Raw genomic sequence first — 20997 nt, 5'->3', positions numbered from 1 at the left:
CTTACTTTATTACATAGCACTGATTTAGCAAGTGAAATTAAGAACTAAATCATCCATTTGTATCGATAAATGTATTAATTTGAAGGGCCCCGGCGGAAGTTGAATGTTTTTACTCTAACTAACTTAACAGTTTAGCTTTCACCAAAACAAACGCAATAATTTGCTAAAGAAATGACGAATTTCCGCTTCCTTGTCCATTTTCAGGTGCATGCGTAGATTGGTTGCTGCCATCTGCTGGAACAATGCTGCACTTTATTTTATTTGCCTACTTTATTTACTTACCAGAAGTGGGAGAAGTACTCAGATCTTGTACTTGAGTAAAAGTAGAAGTACTCAGATCATGTACTTGAGTAAAAATAGAAGTACTCAGATCTTGTACTTGAGTAAAAGTAGAAGTACTCAGATCTTGTGCTTGAGTAAAAGTAGAAGTACCAGAGTGTAGGAATACTCTGTTACAGTAAAAGTCCTGCATTCAAAATGTTCCTCAAGTAAAAGTAGAAAAGTATTATCATCAAAATATAGTTAAAGTCGCAACAGTAAAAGTAGTGATTGTGCAGATTGGTCCATTTCAGAATAATATATATGATATGTTTTATAATGATTGATCATTAAAGTGTTCTCAAAGCTGGTAAAGGTGCAGCTAGTTTGAATGACTTTGTATACTGCAGGGTAGCTTGTGAATTTACTCCAGGTGGAACTAAAGTCTGATTTAACACTTGATTATATTTCACATCATTCATCCAGATCTGTGAAGTAACTAAAGGTATTACATACATGTAGTGGAGGAAAAGTACACCATTTACCTCTGAACTGAAGAGGAGTAGAAGTACAAAGAAGCATAACATGGACATACTCAAGTAAAGTACAAGTACCTCAAAATTGTACTTAAGTACAGTACTTGGTGATGAATGTTTTGACGTCTACTTTTACTCAAGTACAAGATATGAGTACTTCTTCCACCTCTGCATTTAAGTATATAATCTTGGATAATAAATACTACTTTAAAATCTGAACAATATATAGAGCTTTTGTGTTTAGCGTGCTGAGTTATGTAACACATGGTGAAGATGTTTCTTTCATTCTCATCATTGTTTTTCTTCTTTGGAAGCATTAATAGATGATGATATGTTTGCCTGAACATTTAGTCAGAGATTGACGCGTCGGGACAGTTTACATCTCCAGGGTGAAGCAGCTGCTGCCAAACTGTGGCTCATACACGCCGTCATGGCTTCCTGTGTTTCTACAATGCTCTTTAGACGCCTTTTAAAACAGACTTTTACTAGGCGTCATCTTTCAAATAAATCAGTTTACTCACAGCTGTGATGACTTGTCTGGCTTGTGAGGCTGGAGTACGACTTTATGCAACCCATGTGGTGTGTCAATTGTTCAACTACATACTGATATACACCTGAACATCAGCCAGGAGAGGCACTCTTTTTTAAGTAGAGACACTAAATAACTGATATACACCTGAACATCAGCAGGCGAGACTCTTTTAAAGTAGAGGACACTACATACTTGATATTACACCTGAACATCAGCAGGAGAGGGACTCTTTTAAAGTAGAGACACTACAATTACTGACTATACACCTGAACATCAGCAGAGAGGACTCTTAAAGTAGAGACACTACATACTGATATACACCTGAACATCAGCAGGAGAGGACTCTTTACAAGTAGAGGGACACTACATTACTGATATTACACCTGAACATCAGCAGGAGAGGACTCTTTAAAGTAGAGACACTACATACTGATATACACCTGAACATCAGCAGGAGAGGAACTCTTTAAAGTAGAGACACTACATACTTGATATACACCTGAACATCAGCAGGAGAGGACTCTTTAAAGTAGAGACACTACATACTGATATACACCTGAACAGCAGCAGGAGAGGACTCTTTAAAGTAGAGACACTATACTGATATACACCTGAACATCAGCAGGAGAGGACTCTTAAAGTAGAGACACTAATACTGATATACACCTGAACATCAGCAGGAGAGGACTCTTTAAAGTAGAGACACTACATACTGATATACACCTGAACATCAGCATGAGGACTCTTTAAGTAGAGACACTACATACTGATACACCTGAACATCAGCAGGAGAGGACTCTTTAAAGTAGAGACACTACACACTTATATACACCTGAACATCAGCAGGAGAGGACTCTTTAAAGTAGAGACACTATACTGATATACACCTGAACATCAGCAGGAGAGGACTCTTTAAAGTAGAGACACTACATACTGACTATACAACCTGAACATCAGCAGGAGAGGACTCTTTAAAGTAGAGACATTACATACTGATATACACCTGAACATTAGCAGGAGAGGACTCTTTAAAGTAGAGACACTACAGTACATACTGATATACACCTGAACATCAGCAGGAGAGGACTCTTTAAAGTAGAGACACTACATACTGATATACACCTGAACATCAGCAGGAAAGGACTCTTTAAAGTAGAGACACTACATACTGATATATATACTGATATACTGATATATATACTGATATTTTTCTGTCCTACTTAAAGGACAGAAAAAACTTTGTTTCTATAGGTAAATACACATCTGAGTTGACAAATATGACATGTGGGGTACCTCAAGGCTCCATCTTGGGGCCTCTTCTCTTTAACATCTACATGCTACCACTGGCTCAGATAATGAAAAACAACAAAATAAGTTACCATAGCTATGCGGATGACACACAAATCTACGTAACAATTTCACCAGGAGATTATGCTCCAATTCAAACACTGAGTAAGTGCATTGAACAAATCAATGACTGGATGTGTCAAAACTTTCTCCAATTAAACAAAGATAAAACTGAGGTAATGGTTTTTGGAGCCAAGGCAGAACGTATAAAAGTTAGCGCTGAGCTTCAGTCTGCAATGTTCAAAACAACAGATAAAGCCAGAAATCTAGGTGTAGTCATGGACTCTGACCTGAGTTTCAACAGTCACATTAAAACAGTTACTAAATCAGCCTACTATCACCTAAAGAACATATCTAGGATTAAAGGACTAATGTCACAGCAGGATTTGGAAAAACTTGTCCATGCTTTTATCTTCAGTAGACTCGACTACTGCAATGGTGTCTTTACAGGCCTCACTAAAAAATCTATTAGAAAGCTGCAGCTAATTCAGAACGCTGCTGCTCGAGTCCTCACTAACACTAAGAAAGTGGATCACATCACTCCTGTTCTGAAGTCCTTACACTGGCTTCCTGTGTGTCAAAGAATAGATTTCAAAATATTGTTGCTGGTTTATAAAGCTTTGAATGGTTTAGGCCCAAAATACATGTCTGACCTACTGCTAAATTATGAACCATTCAGAACTCTCAGGTCTTCAGGGACTGGTCAGCTTTCTGTCCCCAGAGTCAGAACTAAACATGGAGAAGCAGCATTCAGTTATTATGCTCCAAATATCTGGAACAAACTCCCAGAAACCTGCAGGTCCGCTGCAACTCTTACTACTTTTAAATCCAGGCTGAAGACTTTTCTTTTTGCCGCTGCTTTTAATTGAACTATTCACATCTTAAACTGCACTGTAACTTTTAACTTTTATCCATGTATTTTTTCTTTTAATGTTTATTTTATTATCTTTTCTTTTTAATGACTGATTTTAAATGCCATTTTTAAAATGTCTTCCATTTTTGTAAAGCACTTTGAATTACCTTGTGTTGAAAGGTGCTATATAAATAAACTTGCCTTGCCTTGCCTTGCCTTGATATACACCTGAACATCAGCAGGAGAGGACTCTTTAAAGTAGAGACACTACATACTGATATACACCTGAACATCAGCAGAAGAGGACTCTTTAAAGTAGAGACGCTAAATACTGATATACACCTGAACATGAGGACAATAGGGCCTCTTTAAAAACTTGTCACCGTCTTCTAAAGGTTTCCAATATCTGAGTTACTTAATAAGCCCGTGCTTTGGGAACGTATTGTATAATATGCCATAATTATTTCTCTCTGGCAGCATTAGTAAATGATGACATGTTTGCTTTAACATTAAGTCAGAGTTTGACGTGCCGGGACAGTTTTTACATTTACAGGATGAAGCAGCTGCTGCCAAACTGTTGCTGAAACACACGCTGCCTGCAGGCGCTCCGACATGACTGAGAGACTTAATTACAGTTTGTGTTGTGGCTGCGTGTTGAGTATGCATTCCTGGAAACTGTACCCTTGTTGTGTATTTGCATTGCTGGAAAGTAACTAAGTACATTTACTCAAGTACCGTACCTCCTTTTTATTGCTTATGAATATTCTACTCCAGTCAATTTAAAAGGGGAAATGTATTTTACTCCACTATATTATATTGTTTTAAAGCTTAAGTTACTTATCAGATAAGGGGTTTGCATAAAAAAACACGTCATTACAGTACTGTAAGTTGAATTACACATGTTACTGATAAAACTTTTCTAATTGTACTTAAGTAAGAATTTAATGTGGAACTTTTAATGTAGTTTTTGAAATATTTGTATTTTGACTTAAGTAAAGGATTCAATACTTCTTCTACCACTTATGTGTTTGTGTGTGTGTGTGTGTGTGTGTGTGTGTGTGTGTGTGTGTGTGTCCTTTCGAGTTAATTGTGAGTATTCCTCCGCCAACATCACTGCGGTGGTGAACATTTAGAATAAAGACATCCTAATTAACTTTACGAACCATCACAGATTTATTTAGTTTTATGTGTAACTAATTACTGGATGCAGTTTACTGGAGTTTAGGTGCGTTTTTTTTGTTTTTGTACCTGGCATATGATGCAGGGATTGGCTGGTGCTTTTACGCACGCCTATAGCACATGCATCCATGTGTACGCGCACACATAAAAAGGAGAGCAAACAGTGGAAGTCTCTCGGTTGCAGACGGGAAAAATGACAGGTATGCTGGATGCTGCGCTTCATCCAAGTGGAGCCGTCTGCGCGTATTTACGCACGGTGTCACGTCCGAGCTCATCCAAAAAGCGCCCAATCCTTCCCGCGTTTATCCCCCTCCTCGTGTCCGTCATGGTGCTGGTTCCGGCCTCAGCGCATCCTCAGTGTCTGGACTTCGCGCCACCTTTCAAACCTTTATGGCACCTGGAGTTCTGCACGCAGTACGAGCAGTTCGGCTGCTGCGATCAGAAGATGGACAACATGATCGCGGAAAGATACTGGGACATCATCGACCAGCTGGAAACGAGGGGGGAAGATCTGTGTGAGGACCTGTTGAAGGAGGTCATGTGCCAGGTGGGTACATGCTTTTATATTGGCTTGTGATGCAATGGGCATAACAAGTTTGTGGCACATATTAAAACGTATCTCAGTGCTTCTACATTCAGTTTCATCCAAACCATCATTAAAGTGATTCTCATTATCAACCTCTTTACTGCTATTTTTCCTGTTCTCTAATCTGATTTAATAAACATTTAAATGTACATAATGCAGCATTTAATGTCAGGCATCATGCAACTTGTATTTACTTTCTATAATTCCTCTTCTTTTATCTCATTTCATACAAATCTCAATTAAAAGTCATGCAGAATTCAGAGGTGATTTTGTGATGAGAGGGGACCTGTTTTTTTCGTCGTTTTTTTACAAGAATTTTACAAAAACATGTAAATAACGCTTATAATTCCTACAAATAACTGTAATAACTCCAATACAAATCTTGAAATTAGTTAAATATTACTATTAAATGTTCCCATATATTGTAAAACAGTGGCGTACTTAGGGGAAAGGGGGCAGAGTGTCTTTTTTCAAAACCAGATTTGGTCTTCGTCCTATAAAACCTTGTTTTTTTTATTGGCGATGAATTATTTTACTAACATCTGGCTTTTGTCTTTAGTGGGAGAGATTTAAATCAGTCCTCAGCTGGTTTTGCGTGTAAAAAAAAGCTACACACACTATTTGTCAGTGGGAAAGCAGGTAAAATGGTCACTCCATGCCTCCGCTTCGATCTAACACTCAGAAGTCCTTGAAGCCAGCCAAGGTGTCCCTTTAATTTCCCTGTGTTGCCTCTCTAGCCGTGAAACGCCTCAGTGATAATCAGCAGTGTCTGGTGGTTTTTCTCCAGGAGTGCTCTCCGTACGCCGCCCACCTGTTCGATGCCGAGGACCCCTACACTCCCGTCAGAGAGTTGCCGGGCCTCTGCTCCGGATTCTGCTCCAAGTTGCACGGTAAATGTGGCCACGTGGTGAAATATCTAACGGAGAACCGGCTGCTGCAGGACACGTCGCAGCGAGACGCTTCCACCTTCTGCAGCCTGGTGGACCTACAGGACCAGGACTACTGCTACCCCAACGTGCTGCAGAGCTCCAACCTCAACAGCAACCTGGGCCGCGTGGCCGAGGACCCCCAGGGCTGTCTGCAGCTGTGCCTGACGGAGGTGGCCAACAACCTGAGGAACCCGGTGCTGATGCTGCACAGCGGAGACGGCACGCATCGCATGTTCATCGCAGAGCAGGTGCTGTTTGAAGGGGCTCTGCTCAGCTTTTAGAGGGTTTTATCTTCCCGGTAGTCAGTGTGTTCGTTTGGTTTGTGTGCATGTAAATGGTCTGCAAACGCCTCCATTGGACTCCTTTGTTTACTTCCTGAACATAGTGACATCATTATGGGACACTGGCGCTTCTATTGGCTGGCTCTCTAACACATTGTTTGTGATAGACTAAGGGGCGGGACATCTCTAAGCAGTTGATCAATCACAACAGAGCCGGCCAGCTAACCAATCAGAGTGTGGCATTTCTCTAGTCTTAAATGCATGCAAGGGCGAATGAAGTTAAGTTCACAGAGTCTATAATTTACTACTATTAAACAGGCATTGTGAAAGATATTACATTCAGCCTGAAGCGGTGAGTTCTCTCTCCTGAAAGCTTCTATGATTCTTATTACCACGCTCATTAAGACGTTCCCTCCCAGGTGGGCTTTGTGTGGGTTTACCTGCGTGACGGCAGCCGGCTGGAGACGCCCTTCCTGGATCTGAGCGGGGAGGTGATGACCACGGGCTGGCTGGGGGACGAGAGGGGCTTCCTGGGCATGGCTTTCCACCCAAAGTACAGAGACAACGGACGCTTCTTCATTTACTACTCCATCCTGGTGGACAGCAAGCTGGAGAAAGTGAGGGTCAGCGAGATGAAGGCGTCCGAACACGATGTGAACGTGGCCGACCCGAACTCAGAGAGGTACGCTGAGCAGTGTTTGGGTGTGGAGGAAATTCTTAAAGGTCCCCTATTATACTGTTTTTCATCAATATATTATAGGTCTCAGATATATCCAGAGCCTGTCTCTGATTGGCTGAAACACCAAACAGATCATTGCAGCATCCCATAATCCCCTCTGTTTCAACCCTGTTTCCAAAGTGCTGATTCTCTGTCTGTTACTTTAGATGAAAATAAGGAGCCCCTCCCCACGCCCCTCTGAGAGAGATTTGGTTAAAAAGAACACAATGGTGCTCTAGGAGGAGATTCAGGTGATAAGGGGGGGGGGGGGGGGGGGGGCTACCTTGGTTGGTGATTGGCTAATGGTTACACAAGACAAAACATCGTTATGACATCATAAAGTGGCCAAAATCTGATCAGCTCATTTTCAGACAGGTTTTTATATAAATGGATCAGGACAAAAAGAGAGAGAATCTTTGTTCCTGAAACTTTCAGAATCTCTTTACACAGAGGGGACACATGTTAAGACATGAAAAAGTGGATTTTGCACAATAGGTGACCTTTAAGAGAAACTGATAGATGATTTATGGACAAAGTTTGTCTTTTGTTATATTTAATAAAGTAATAAAGAAAGTCAATATATAATATAATAAGTCAGTGAAATCGATCTCAAATGCAGGAACAGAGCAACTTCATCCTCAGAGGATAAAGAAGTTCTGCTTACAGTCCTGCTATATATTCATGAAAGGAAACAACTGGTCCTCCATCCCATCATTAAACCATTAAACCCCCAGTCCTTAACCATTTACAAATCCCCCTTTTACTTCCTTTTGCTCCCCTGAAATGTAAAACCTTAACATATGTCTCTGTTAAACACATACAATACTAAAAATACAATTCAACAGTGTAAAAGGCAATCAGAGTATAAGACTATATGTTTTAATGATTATATGATAATTTGACACGACACTGGGGTAGTTACTCAAACACTTACTTTACTAAATGACTCACTGCAGAAAGTAATTAGTTATACTACTAGTTACCTTACATTTTGACAAATGTAGTTCTTAGTAACTGTAATGTGTTACTGCTGTAATCAACAGTAACTCTTTACTCTGTTACAGACAAATGTCCCTCTGATTACAGTTACTTTGTAGAGTGTAATCAGAGGACGTTTGTCTGTAACACAGTCAAGTGTCAGTGTTGGGTGTTTTGGATGATGATGAGGAAGATGCTCTGATGTAATTACCCATTGAAAGACATAGTCACCCCCTCCAGGGCTGTGCTGTGCATCAACATGTTTTCTGCTGCATATCACAACCAAAACCCTAAAGCATCGGCTCTTAAAGGTGGGGTATGTCATTTTGGAGAAACCGGCTCGAGTGCGCTAGAATTTGAAAATACACAACCGTAAAAAATCTGCCACTTCCTTACAGAGCCCCTCCTCCAACACACACGAACGCGCACATGACCAATGAGGGCACGAGATAAGTTTGTGCACAGATGGAAGGCTGACAGGCAGGTAGGCCATCCAGTTATTTTAGCCGGGCCGGCTCAGATGATTGGTCGTGCTTTTTACAGCGCCACGGCTTCCACAGATGACATTTTTTAATGTATTTATTGTCAAAGCATTTAATATATTCATTGCTATCGGGATGTTAAGAGCATTCCATGGAATATAACAAAAACTGTTTCTGAAATAAATGACATACCCCACCTTTTAAGAGATAAAACCTGAAGGAACACTTAAGAATCGTAGCAACCTGATATCTATTCCTGAAAGACAACAAATATAACCTCTAGTAAACTGTGATTGAACACAACTTTCAGCAGAGGTGGGAAGTAATGGAGTACAAATACTTCGTTACTGTACTTATTACATTTTTCTGGTATCAGTACTTTACTCCACGACTTATGTTTCTGGTGACTGTTTACTTTGACTTCTTTCTCACATTTTGAACACAAATACCTGAACTTTCTACTTCTTACATTTTGAACACAAATACCTGTACTTTCTATTTCTTACATTTTGAACACAAATACCTGTACTTTCTACTTCTTACATTTTGAACACAAATACCTGTACTTTCTACTTCTTACATTTTGAACACAAATACCTGTACTTTCTACTTCTTACATTTTGAACACAAATACCTGTACTTTCTACTTCTTACATGTTGAACACAAATACCTGTACTTTCTACTTCTTACATGTTGAACACAAATACCTGTACTTTCTACTTCTTACATTTTGAACACAATACCTGTACTTTCTACTTCTTACATTTTGAACACAAATACCTGTACTTTCTACTTCTTACATTTTGAACACAAATACCTGTACTTTCTACTTCTTACATTTTGAACACAAATACCTGTACTTTCTACTTCTTACATGTTGAACACAAATACCTGTACTTTCTACTTCTTACATGTTGAACTCAAATACCTGTACTTTCTACTTCTTACATTTTCCAAACAGGCTGGTTCCTTTAGTTTGAATGTGTGTTTGGTGGCGTGATCATTATTATTTAGAGTCATTGCGTGCCTATTGATTTGAACACGATCCGTGTATCCATCATTTCCTGGTCTTCTCTAAAGAAGAGGGACCAATGAAAACGTTGTCATGTTGCCGTTGTTCAGCATGGAAACATTCATTAGCTAACAATGACATTATTGTTCTATTAATATAAAGGGAGGTCAGGTACTCTTTAAAACAGCTGCTAGTTATGGGTACTTTTTACTGAAGTACATTTCAAAGCCTCTTTACTTTTACTTAAGTAAAGAAGTTTAGTCAGTACTTCTACTTTTACCAGAGTATTTTTAAACACGAGTATCTGTACTTCTACTTGAGTAAAGGATGTGTGTACTTTTCACATCTCTGACTTCCAGGGTCATTCTGGAGATCGAGGAGCCGGCTGCGAACCACAACGGAGGCCAGCTGCTGTTCGGACTCGACGGATATTTGTACATCTTCACCGGAGACGGGGGAAAAGCCGGAGATCCGTTTGGGAAGTTTGGCAACGCACAAAACAAGTAAGAACATCCTCAAACCAAAACAGCCCTATCAGTTACTTAAAGAGGCCTTTTAATGAGCCTCTACTGGGACATGTCTCCATGCTTTCATGTTCAAAAAGCTCTTTATTTTTCTCATACTGCCTGTGCTGCAGCACCTCTTTTCACCCTCTGTCTGAAACCAGAGCCCAGTCTGCTCTGATTCGTTAGCTGGCCGGCTCTGTTGTGATTGGTCAATCCAATGGAGGTGTTTCATGCGCATTTACATGCACAAAAACCTTGAGTGAAAACCCCAAACAGCTAAATAGGCCCCCCTATACATTTAAACTGGATGCCTTAATTGATGATTAGAAATTGAAATCAAAATATGAATTAGCTAACTTCTAACGAGCTACATTAATATTAATTATAGTGATCTTTTTCCAAAATGTAACCATTGCAGTTTCAACCACTTTCTAAATGGTACTACGGTTTAAATATCTCTGCTTGCTTCATGTTTAGTTTTTTATTTCAACTTCTGGTGCTGACTTTTTAGGATGTCTCTCTATCAAACAAAAATAATTCTCAATAAATATTAAAAGCTAATCCACAATCTATCTACACGTTATAAATAGTCTGGTCTAATAATAAGAAATGAAAACGAAAATATGAATTAGCTTAGATAACTTCTAGCCAGCTGCAGTAATATTACTTATAGTCATCTTTTCCCAAAGTTTAACCACTGCTTTTCACAATCTCAACACTTTCTAAGTAGTTTGAAATAGCTCCTCTTGCTTCATGATTAGTTTTAATTTCAACTTGGTGTGTTCGGGTGTTACGACTGAGGATGTCTCTCTATCCAACTAACATAAATATCAATAAATCTGAAAGCTAATCCACAATCTATCTACACGTTGTAAATCCTCTCTTCCCCTCCCAAGGAGTGCTCTGCTGGGTAAAGTCCTGCGTATCGATATCGATGTAGACGGTGGTGACCCCGGTGCTCTTCAGTACCGGATCCCCCCCGATAACCCGTTCCTCGGAGACCCCTCTTCCCGCCCCGAGGTGTTTGCATACGGGGTCAGGAACATGTGGCGCTGCTCCGTGGACCGCGGGGACCCGGGGACTCTGCAGGGCCGCGGGAGGATGTTCTGTGGAGACGTGGGTCAGAACCGCTACGAGGAGATCGACATCATCGTGAAGGGCGGGAACTACGGGTGGAGAGCCAAGGAGGGCTTCGAGTGCTACGACGTGAAACTGTGCCAGAACTCCTCCTTAAGTCAGTAATTTCTGATAAATATCAAAAGTTATTGTTCAGGCGCTTTAACCTCTTTCAGCTTGAGTCTGCATTGTCTGCAAGAATCTGTCATGAATGGACTTTTCATCCAGTTACAAGCTTTATTTTTACAATACACTTCATAGATATTGGTGGTTTTACCTCTTAATGCTTTAAATTGCTTCAGGGTCATACTTTTTTTAAAGATTTTAGTCATGGGAAGTCTGAGTCTGAAGTTATCAGAGAAAAAAGCTAAGCTAATGTTGGCAGCAGACAACATTAGCATTGTAAAAACACTGAATTTGAACATGAAGCTGATGTATTTAATGGTTTTCAACTGTTTTAATCTACAGATTGGTTTGTTTTAATGTTAAGGAGACATCTAAACATAGTTTGGCTCAATGTGAAATCAGCCTGACCATCTGGATCTTAAGTTATCAGAGAAACAAGCTTAACAAACGTTAGCGGTAGCGAGAAATCAACACTGATTCTTAATGTAAAACTGCTTTATTCAGTGTTTTTGATGGAGGATACATTTGTTTTAGAGAGGAGGAGACATCTAAGGATAATTCAGCTCATGGTGAAATCGTCCTGATTTTAATTTAAGAGAAACAAGATTAACGAACAAAAGCAAACCTCTGCTGTACGACGGTTTCCCGCCAAGCCACATAAAAAATAAACTGCTTTATTCAAGGTTTATACATATATTATGTATAAGTGTGTCCACATGTTGGAGAGGAGAAGACCTCAGCAGATACTTTGGCTCTCGTAAAACACCTCAAAACTCCATATTTTCTTACCTTTTTGATTAAGAGATCCTGCCTCCTAACCACCTGTTATTTTGATCACTTTCAATCTAATTTTGGTTCTTCAGATTGTATTTAAATCTTCTCTCTCTCTCCTCGACAGATGACGTCCTTCCTATATTTGCGTACAGCCATCATGTTGGGAAGTCTGTGACGGGGGGGTATGTGTACAGAGGATGTGAATCACCCAATCTGAACGGCCTGTACTTCTTCGGAGACTTTATGAGTGGGTAAGAAGAGTTGATCTACGCCAATAAAAGATACTTTTCAGAAGACAAGGAACAGCTTGTTTGCTCAGCTGTTGTATAAAAAAACGTGCATTTCTGAATGACTAGTACAGAACTAAGGGGATCACGTCTGTCCAGATTAAATTGATTTCCAAAAGTGAAGGATGATACGGTGGCCCTGAAGGTCCAAACTCAAATATATTTCACAAAACATTTACAAGAATTTCCACAAAAACAATACAAAATTCATAAAACTCAACAACATTTCACAAATACACCCAAAACATAATGCATAAAATAATGGAAAAAAAAACACAATTAAAGTAACAGTCAAGTAAACAACAATACAGTACAGTACTGTATATTTAAATATATAAAATAAAGCTAAGTATAGTTCAAATCAACATTATAGGCTGTATACAAATACAGTTATGTCCTTTAACTTAAACCTGTGTTATATAATGCTTTCTGTTCAAAGTTAAACTACAGGGTGTTTAACATTTTAAACAAAAACGAACATGTCACATTAAACAAGGGGGCGTGTGGCGCAGTGGATTAGTGCGTTGGTGTTGGGATCAGGGGGGCACAGGTTCAAACCCCACTGCAGTCAGCATGTCATTGTGTCCCTGAGACACTTCACCCCAAGTTGCTCCTGTGGGGATTGTCCACAGTATTGAGTATGTTAGTCGCTTTGGATAAAAGCGTCTAACAAGTAACAAGTAATGTAATGTAAAAACAAGAGGAGATTGAAATACATTTTAGAGGATTAATCAATCAATCAATCAATGAATGTTTATTTATATAGCCCAATATCACAAATGTTACATTTGCCTCAGTGGACTTCACAGTTTGTTCAGAATATCAGTATGACAATACGACCCCCTCTGTCCTTAGACCCTCACATCGTACAAGGAAACACTTCCAGAGAAACCCCACAGTTTAAAGGGGAACATGGGAGAAACCTCAGGGAGAGCAACAGAGGGGGGATCCCTCTCCCAGGACGGACAGACGTGCAATAGATGCCGTGTGTAAATCCAAGAGATAATACATTTTACAGCGTAGGTAGACCAAATGTTTGGAAATGCATGTGTCTATAATAAGAAGATGAATCCACGAGGATGTCAACAATCCTGTGGGAGCCATCAGGGAAGTAGTATGATGAGAGTCAGGCAGGACCGCAGAGACCGGTTCAGCCACGACTCGAACCTTGGTTGCTGATTGGCTAATTGTTACACAAGCCACAAAATCGTTATGACATCATAAAGTGGCCGAAATCTGATCAGCTCATTTTCAGACAGGTTTTTATATAAATGGATCAGGACAAAAAGAGAGAGAATCTTTGTTCCTGAAACTTTCAGAGTCTCTTTCCACAGAGGGGACACATGTTGATGTAGAGGAGACATGAAGAAGAGGGGACACATGTTGATGTAGAAGAGACATGAAGAAGTGGATTTTGCATAATAGGTGACCTTTAAATGTGTCCTTGCAGTCGCATCATGGCGTTGGAGGAAGACAAGACGACGGGCAGCTGGAGGGAGAAGAGTGTTTGTATGGGAGAAACTAAGACCTGCTCGTTTCCAGGACTCATCAACCACCACCACAAGTTCATCATCTCCTTCGGCGAAGATGAAGCCGGTAACGACTATTCTCATCTCTATAAATCATGCATGAAGATCCATAGCTGAGTTTAAGTAGATTTACCATGGTCTAAGGATGCTTCTTTACATGTAAAATGTGATTTAAGTCGAAGTACAGAAGCACGGTACTGCATCATTACATTAAAGCATGTGTTTTTATATGGAAAAAGTATGCTATGTTATTCATTACTACACATGTTTTATACCAATTCTACTTCAACCATATTCAATGTAAATACTGCTATATTTTACTATATTTTTTAATGTTATTATAGTTTTCTTAAAATAGTTTTCTATCTGTGTTTTACTTTTAAGTATGCACCACAACACCAAGTCAAATTCCTCGTATGTGTCAACCTACCTGGTGATAAACCTGTTTCTGATGCTGATGAGTGGTAAATACGTAGAATGTGCTATACGTCTCTCAAAAATGTAGTGGAAGTATAAAGTACTTGAGTTGAATATCTATCCCTATATGTATTTTGTTACACTCCACTTAAGTATGAAATCATGTACTAATACTCTCCTGTTTTGTTTTCAGGGGAGCTGTATTTCCTGGCCACAGCGTACCCCAGTGCCATGTCTCCGTATGGGACCGTTTTCAAATTCGTGGACCCCTCCAGGTGAATACAGCTCACAATAAAGCATGTGATTTTAATTAAAAACATGTTTGTTTTACGTTATTATACATGGTGACATTTGCTTTCTGTGAAAAAACATCTTCCAATGCATGTGTACATTAAATTAAATGTTCTTTTAGTGACTTTTAAAGTCAAAATGTCCATGTGTTGCAGTTACATGAGAAACATTAATTCAGTGATTGTTCTCAACAGGTGTAATGATTATTTCAGTGGTATTTTTTATATTATCAGGGTGGCCGCGGGGTCTTAAAAAGTATTAAAAGTTGATAAATCAATTTAGCGAAAATGAAGGCTATTAAAAAGTATTAAACGGCATTTTCCAAGGTATTACATTTTGTAGCTTGTTTCCAATAAGTATATAAATTGTCCAAAGCGGTTGTATTCTACAGTCTGCCTGAATGTAATCATTGCGTAGGTGTGTAGTGTGATTCTGTGTAGTTTATTTATGGCATCCCGTTGGATTTGACGTCATCTGAACAGGACATCGCACGCTCACAGCTTGATAGCGCGCGAAGGTCCGTTTACGCCGGTTGTTAAACAACATCGTTATGGGGAAATGCAAGTTTGCGTCCAAATGGTTGGAAGATAAGGAGGAAGGACAATCCATACTGTATATAGTAAATGTGAGTGTCGCCAATGTAACCGGTTAGAACTCCAAGTGGCGATGAGGTTTTAAAATGTATGGAAAGGGTCTTAAAAAAGGTCTTAAAAGGTATTACATTTGACTTCAGGATTCCTGCATATACCCTGATTAAATAAATCAGTGATTGCCAGGTTTAAAGCATTTTTGTATTGCTGCCACAATGAAACCTATTGGCAGTTTTTGTGCATAAAAAGAGTTATTCATGGCTTTTCGTAATTATATTTGCATGTAAGTAGTTTACCTGCACCATTGTCTGACTTGCACTAATGTATACATACTGTAGCTGTTGTGCACATGACATTCAACCATTACAATCTTTCTTTTGTCCTAAGACAACAAATGAGACATTAGTTAATATAATGTTGTGTTTCATTTCTGCAGGAGAGCTCCTCCGGGGAAATGCAAGCAGAAGCCGCTGCCGGTCAAAGTGAGAGGGAAGAAGATTCCCTTCGTCCCTCGAGAGCGTAAGTCACTTTCAAATGTTATCACTTCTTCTTCTTCTTATAAAACGTCTTAATGGTGTTTGCATACCAGACATGTTCAGAAAGCTATTTGAAGGGGCTCCATTCTGCTCATTTTCAGGTGTATATCAGTATGAAGTGTCTCTACTTTAAAGAGTCCTCTCCTGCTGATGTTCAGGTGTATATCAGTATGTAGTGTCTCTACTTTAAAGAGTCCTCTCCTGCTGATATTCAGGTGTATATCAGAATGTAGTGTCTCTACTTTAAAGAGTCCTCTCCTGCTGATGTTCAGGTGTATATCAGAATGTAGTGTCTCTACTTTAAAGAGTCCTCTCCTGCTGATGTTCAGGTGTATATCAGTACTGTATGTAGTGTCTCTACTTTAAAGAGTCCTCTCCTGCTGATGTTCAGGTGTATATCAGTATGTAGTGTCTCTACTTTAAAGAGTCCTCTCCTGCTGATATTCAGGTGTATATCAGAATGTAGTGTCTCTACTTTAAAGAGTCCTCTCCTGCTGATGTTCAGGTGTATATCAGAATGTAGTGTCTCTACTTTAAAGAGTCCTCTCCTGCTGATGTTCAGGTGTATATCAGTATGTAGTGTCTCTACTTTAAAGAGTCCTCTCCTGCTGATGTTCAGGTGTATATCAGTATGTAGTGTCTCTACTTTAAAGAGTCCTCTCCTGCTGATGTTCAAGTGTATATCAGTATGTAGTGTCTCTACTTTAAAGAGTCCTCTCCTGCTGATGTTCAGGTGTATATCAGTATGTAGTGTCTCAACTTTAAAGAGTCCTCTCCTGCTGATGTTCAGGTGTATATCAGTATGTAGTGTCTCTACTTTAAAGAGTCCTCTCCTGCTGATGTTCAGGTGTATATCAGTATGTAGTGTCTCTACTTTAAAGAGTCCTCTCCTGCTGATGTTCAGGTGTATATCAGTATGTAGTGTCTCTACTTTAAAGAGTCCTCTCCTGCTGATGTTCAGGTGTATATCAGTATGTAGTGTCTCTACTTTAAAGAGTCCTCTCCTGCTGATGTTCAGGTGTATATCAGTATGTAGTGTCTCTACTTTAAAGAGTCCTCTCCTGCTGATGTTCAGGTGTATATCAGGATGTAGTGTCTCTACTTTAAAGAGTCCTCTCCTGCTGATGTTCAGGTGTATATATCAGTATGTAATGTTCAAAAAGCTCTTTATTTTTCTCATGCTGCACCTCTTTTCACCCTCTGTCTGAAACCAGAGCTCAGTCTGCTCTGATTGGTTAGCTGGCCGGCTCTGTTGTAATTGGTCAACCGTTTAGAGATGTCCCGCCCCTTAGCCTATCACTTACAATGTGTTTGAGCGCTAGCCAATAGGAGCACTACATGGTGATGTCACTGTCATGAATACATTATTATCAGATAAAAAAATGTTTGAATAAAATGAATAAGAAATTATTTAATTGATATACAAATAAAAACAAGTAAAAATACACAAACAAATTCAACATTTTTACATTTAAATTAGGAAATATTTCTTCCATCATTATTTATTTATTCACAGTTTTAATCATGTGGTTAAAATATTATTATTTAAAAAGATTGTGTATACTGAATATTTTTGATACTTGTATTTCTACTTTTACTCGAGTAAAGGCTCAAAGTACTTTTTCCCCATCTGGATTTTTTGGCGTGTATTTATATTAAGGTGCGCTAAATATAAACGACTCACACATAGCTTATAATTAAGTAAATTACATTGATGTTAGAGGTTTTAAGTAATTAAAGAAATCTGTTCTGGAAGACCAACAAACTGCTTACATTCACATTTTTCTCTCTCTTGTCATCTCAGCAGTAACGTTTTTTTTAATGTCTGCACACTGCCAAATTGTAAAATGGCATTGAGGTTATACTTTATATAAAAACTATAAAAAGCTCCTCACATCAAACACACTTAAAATAATGAGACAAAAGAGGAAAGACATTTCAAACATGCAGGTTTGTTTTTGGAGTTGTTTGTATTTGGAGACTTTATGAGTGGGTAAATAGGGTCAGCCAAAACAGAACGTATTTTCAGAAGTAAAGGAACCGCATGTTTGCTGAGCTGTCGTAAAGTGTGTTGTATTTAAAGAAAGAAAGAAAGGAACCTGCATTTTTGTAATGACGGGAACTGGACTCCAGTCTGTCGTCGGTACATACTGATATACACCTGAACATCAGCAGGAGAGGACTCTTTAAAGTAGAGACACTACATACTGATATACACCTGAACATCAGCAGGAGAGGACTCCTTAAAGTAGAGACACTAGATACTGATATACACCTGAACATCAGCAGGAGAGGACTCTTTAAAGTAGAGACACTACATACTGATATACACCTGAACATCAGCAGGAGAGGACTCTTTAAAGTAGAGACACTACATACTGATATACACCTGAACATTAGCAGGAGAGTACTCTTTAAAGTAGAGACACTACATACTGATATACACCTGAACATCAGCAGGAGGGGACTCTTTAAAGTAGAGACACTACATACTGATATACACCTGAACATCAGCAGGAGAGGACTCTTTAAAGTAGAAACACTACATACTGATATACACCTGAACATCAGCAGGAGAGGACTCTTTAAAGTAGAGACACTACATACTGATATACACCTGAACATCAGCAGGAGAGGACTCTTTAAAGTAGAGACACTACATACTGATATACACCTGAACATCAGCAGGAGAGGACTCTTTAAAGTAGAGACACTACATACTGATATACACCTGAACATCAGCAGGAGAGGACTCTTTAAAGTAGAGACACTACATACTGATATACACCTGAACATCAGCAGGAGAGGACTCTTTAAAGTAGATACACTACATACTGATATACACCTGAACATCAGCAGGAGAGGACTCTTTAAAGTAGAGACACTACATACTGATATACACCTGAACATCAGCAGGAGAGGACTCTTTAAAGTAGAGACACTACATACTGATATACACCTGAACATCAGCAGGAGAGGACTCTTTAAAGTAGAGACACTACATACTGATATACACCTGAACATCAGCAGGAGAGGACTCTTTAAAGTAGAGACACTACATACTGATATACACCTGAACATCAGCAGGAGAGGACTCTTTAAAGTAGAAACACAACATACTGATATACACCTGAACATCAGCAGGAGAGGACTCTTTAAAGTAGAGACACTACATACTGATATACACCTGAACATCAGCAGGAGAGGACTCTTTAAAGTAGAGACACTACATACTGATATACACCTGAACATCAGCAGGAGAGGACTCTTTAAAGTAGAGACACTACATACTGATATACACCTGAACATCAGCAGGAGAGGACTCTTTAAAGTAGAGACACTACATACTGATATACACCTGAACATCAGCAGGAGAGGACCCTTTAACAAACACACTGAATACAAAATGAATACATTCAGGTAGAATAACACCAGGTCTGTTTTTTGGAGTTACATATTGAATCCAGGGTTAAGAAAATGCAACATGTGCATCTTTTAAATTGTGTAAACTGGTACTTCCCTTTTCAGTGACTGTGTTGGACACAAACGAAATACCAACGAGACCACCACCGAGAAAATTCAAACTCACCGACAAACCAGCGACAACGCCGAGCCTCGTCACGCCTGCAACGACCACAACATCGACCTCATCGTCCACGTCGACCACAACAAGCACGACAAGTACGATAACCACTGTTGTGAAGCCCAAATGGAAAACCCTTGACAAGAAAGCGAAGAAGACGAAGTTGCAGCCATGGAAGAAAAATAAAAAGCTGAACCAGCAGCAGAAGAAGACTCTGAAGAAGAGATCCAAGACGAGCGTAAGAGACAAACCAAAACCAAAAGCAACGGATGATTTAAAAAGCAACGCTCTAAAAAACACAAACAGCCCGAAGAATCGCACAATCCTGCACGAGAGGAACAGCTTCAAGTGGAAGAAATCACAGAAGCACGAGTTCACGAACAAAACTCAGACAGACTTGAACGTGAGAACAAACAGAACAATGCAAAATGCACTCAAGGTGAAAAGGAAGCAATCTAAAAATGCAAAAGCACTTTAAAATATTTATTCTGTTATTATTTGTATTTGTTTTAAAGGAATTGTTTGAGATTTTTTCGGAAATGTGCTTCGCTTTTGTCCCGAGGAATATATTTATGGAAGGTTAAAAAGGCCAAACTTTAATATATCAGTACTTAAAGAATATAAAGGAATAATGAGCAAATTGATGAATAAATACACAAATAAATTCAACATTTCTGCATTTAATTAGAAAAATATGTATCTACTGTGACAATAACTCAGCTGCCGGGGTTCTCACACGCACCGAGCGCTGGCAGCACATCACCCCCACTCTCTTCAACCTCCACCGGTCAAGTCCTGCATCACCTACAAACTCCTCCTCGTCACCTACAAGTCCCTCCGTGCCCTCTCCCTCACAGATCTCCTCCACGCTTACATCCCGTCCCGCACCCTTCGATCCTCAGACTCCGGCCTGCTCTCCCTTCCCCATTCACGCCTCCGCACCTTCGGGGACCGTGCCTTCAGTGTCGCTGCCCCCCCCGCACCCTCTGGAACTCCCTCCCTGCTGAAATCTGTAACGCCCCTTCTCTGAACATCTTCAAATCAACCCTGAAAACTCATCTGATCAACATTAACTCACTCTTCCCCATCTGCAATGTAACACTTCCATTTCTGCCCCGTTTTATGTTTTGTCCTTATATGTTTCTTTGTTAAGCGACCTTGGGTTGATGAAAGGCGCTATATCAATTAAAGTTATTATTATTACTTATTTAAGCTTGTAAATTATACAATAAGGCATGTTTTTGATATTATCATACAGTACGTTACGTTTTGTCCCTCTAAACTCTCCATTTAGATGAAACGTGAGCTGTATTAATCTTATTTAACGCTCTGTACAATTTCTAAAATGTTAAAGTATTCCTTTAAAGTTCAAAGCACAACTGTTGCACGCAATCATGCATCTAACGACTCCTTACACTTTATTTTGTGATTTAACTACCACTCTTTCTGTATTTAAATCACTTAAATCAGTTGGAAACACGATCCAGATTTCTTTATTTTTAACCGCAGAGCTCCAATTTTACACATGCAAATAAACATGTTAAAAATAT

The 20997-nt window shown here is 39.3% G+C and overlaps 1 protein-coding gene across 1 annotated transcript; it reads left to right on the top strand.

Annotated features, from left to right (window-relative positions):
* The first annotated feature begins 4745 nt into the window (after nt 1–4745).
* On the top strand, nt 4746–20477 carry hhipl2 (HHIP-like 2). The gene is made up of 11 exons (XM_034144395.1): nt 4746–5252; nt 6079–6468; nt 6921–7183; nt 10052–10195; nt 11095–11432; nt 12339–12465; nt 13952–14097; nt 14641–14722; nt 15765–15847; nt 19393–19850; nt 20241–20477. Exons 1-11 carry the CDS (start codon nt 4899–4901, stop codon nt 20475–20477), a joined length of 2622 nt encoding a protein of 873 aa, XP_034000286.1. The 5' UTR covers nt 4746–4898.
* The last annotated feature ends 520 nt before the right edge of the window (nt 20478–20997 follow it).

This window comes from Trematomus bernacchii, unplaced genomic scaffold, assembly GCF_902827165.1.
Source record: "Trematomus bernacchii unplaced genomic scaffold, fTreBer1.1, whole genome shotgun sequence".
Classification (NCBI taxonomy): Eukaryota; Metazoa; Chordata; class Actinopteri; order Perciformes; family Nototheniidae; genus Trematomus; species Trematomus bernacchii.
This window is presented reverse-complemented; position numbering and strand designations above follow the sequence as displayed.